Raw genomic sequence first — 1,972 nt, 5'->3', positions numbered from 1 at the left:
CAATTCATTGTCAACAAGCATATTTATTTTCTGTGTAACATAAAACACATTTATCGTGGGAGATAATTGAACACGGTATCACTTCCAAAGAGAGTTCACAGACATGTTTTTTCCCACTTCCAATACTTACACGGCATATCCAAATGTTCACAACGAACACATCGAAACACATTGTAACATACAATTTTTGAATAAACTTTCGCCAAACCTTCGAGACTGATTTATACAGAGTTCTTAACAATACATCATGCTACAAAGTTTCCAAATTAATTACATTCTTCCCAATTTATGACATGATCTTACAAATGAGCTCCAAGACGAATATAAATGACAAAAAAAATACAGTATTTGCTATTGTAGGAAAATTCACGGTATTACATATTAACACGTTCGGATAATCAGAACAAACAGTTTGTGGGGTTTGGGTTTTTTTCTTTTAAAGGTGGTTACAAGGTCATTTAAATTCACTTTTCAAAGAACACTTTCCGCTATATTAAGTAAGATCAACCTAGAATAAGAAAACGGCCTTTAGCAGAGGCAGCCGAAGGTAGAAGCCAACGGGAGATACTAAACCGCTTTGTACAATATTGGTGTGTTTGCTTCCTCACTCGGAATAGTAGAGAATCGAGAACAAAGATATATTGCAGCATATGGTTTTAATTTATAATTGCTTTGGAATAAATATATTATTTTAATTTTAAATATATTCAGACTTCTCGGTACCAAATTCCATACCAAAGCTATTGATGCGTGCTTTTCGAAGGACTACACTTACATTTCTAAAAGCATTTTGCAATTCACATTAGTAATCTTGAAACATCCATTTGACTACTAAAATACAGTATACTTTCGAAGATAGGTAGGCAGAGCAAGATATATAGGTAGGTAGTCTGGAAAATAGGTAGTACAAGTAATTGCTGTAGATTGTAGTGGTTTGTGGAACATTTTTTTTTCCCCTTGCTGTTTAACCTTTTGTTAGTGTGGCTGTTAGTTATGATACTTTTCTATCAACAATTCAAAAAAAAAAAAAAGAAGAAAACAAAAAGAGAAGTGCAGAGCTACTTATTAAAAATTAGGTAGTTTTTCTTAATGTAAGCCTAATGCACTTTTCCCCTTACAAATGATTTGGACTATTGAGTCAGGTAGTTACTTCGGAAGGTCATGGTTTACTATCTGTGCAAGCAGCAGTTCTCCCACTGAAATGTCCCCTGGAGAAACCCACTCAGGTTTGGGTAAATGAAAAAAAAATCCCAACAAACACATGATTGTAGGATGCTCTTAGAAGATATTACTGAAAGGTTTGGCACAGGGCAGGTTTGGGGAGTACGGGAGAGTGAAAAGAAGGCTGGAAAACCACCCCAAGAAATGTTTTCATGTTTGCAAACACTCGCTTGCAAGATGATTATTAAAGGGAACTGATTTTTTAAAAATAAAAACAGTGAGTCTCTCTCCTTTTTTTGTGGGTTTTTTTTTTCCTTTAAAGGGAGCTTTTCCAACTGTCATGTGCATACACTATTCTAAGAGATCACTTCCTCGAGTGGGACTCTTTAGTCCTCCTCCTCTTCGTCTTCCACTTTCTCGACAGAGGCTGCTGCTGACGTGGGCTCGTTGGGAGCCGGGGTGCTGGAACTCTCCTCCTTGTGCTCCTTCTTCCATTTCATCCTCCGATTCTGGAACCAGATTTTGATCTGCCTCTCCGTCAGGCAGAGGGCATGGGCGATCTCTATCCTTCGCCGCCGAGTCAGATAACGATTGAAGTGGAATTCCTTCTCCAGCTCCAGGGTCTGGTAGCGGGTGTAGGTCTGGCGCCCTCGCTTCCTATCTGGACCTGAAAACAGGCACATACACGCCCAGGAGTCAGGCAAGAAGAGAGATGGAAGTTTCCTCTTTTTACTTTTCTTATAATTGTTTTTAATAAATAAATAAATAAACAAATAAACAGAAAGCGGCCGAGCCAGACGGAACGATCCCC

General features: G+C 38.2%; 1 protein-coding gene across 1 annotated transcript; it reads right to left on the bottom strand.

The window, feature by feature from the left end:
- Positions 1-1,547: 1,547 nt before the first annotated feature.
- Positions 1,548-1,844, bottom strand: LOC103804678 (homeobox protein Hox-A7). Its single transcript, XM_009077290.1, has one exon. It carries the CDS (start codon positions 1,842-1,844, stop codon positions 1,548-1,550), a length of 297 nt encoding a protein of 98 aa, XP_009075538.1.
- Positions 1,845-1,972: the final 128 nt, after the last annotated feature.

The sequence above is a fragment of the Acanthisitta chloris genome, unplaced genomic scaffold, assembly GCF_000695815.1.
Source record: "Acanthisitta chloris isolate BGI_N310 unplaced genomic scaffold, ASM69581v1 scaffold756, whole genome shotgun sequence".
Classification (NCBI taxonomy): domain Eukaryota; kingdom Metazoa; phylum Chordata; class Aves; order Passeriformes; family Acanthisittidae; genus Acanthisitta; species Acanthisitta chloris.
This window is presented reverse-complemented; position numbering and strand designations above follow the sequence as displayed.

Bases quoted from the DNA above. Each gene is read 5' to 3' on its own strand.
- LOC103804678 (XM_009077290.1), bottom strand. From the start codon at position 1,844: ATGTGCCTGTTTTCAGGTCCAGATAGGAAGCGAGGGCGCCAGACCTAC.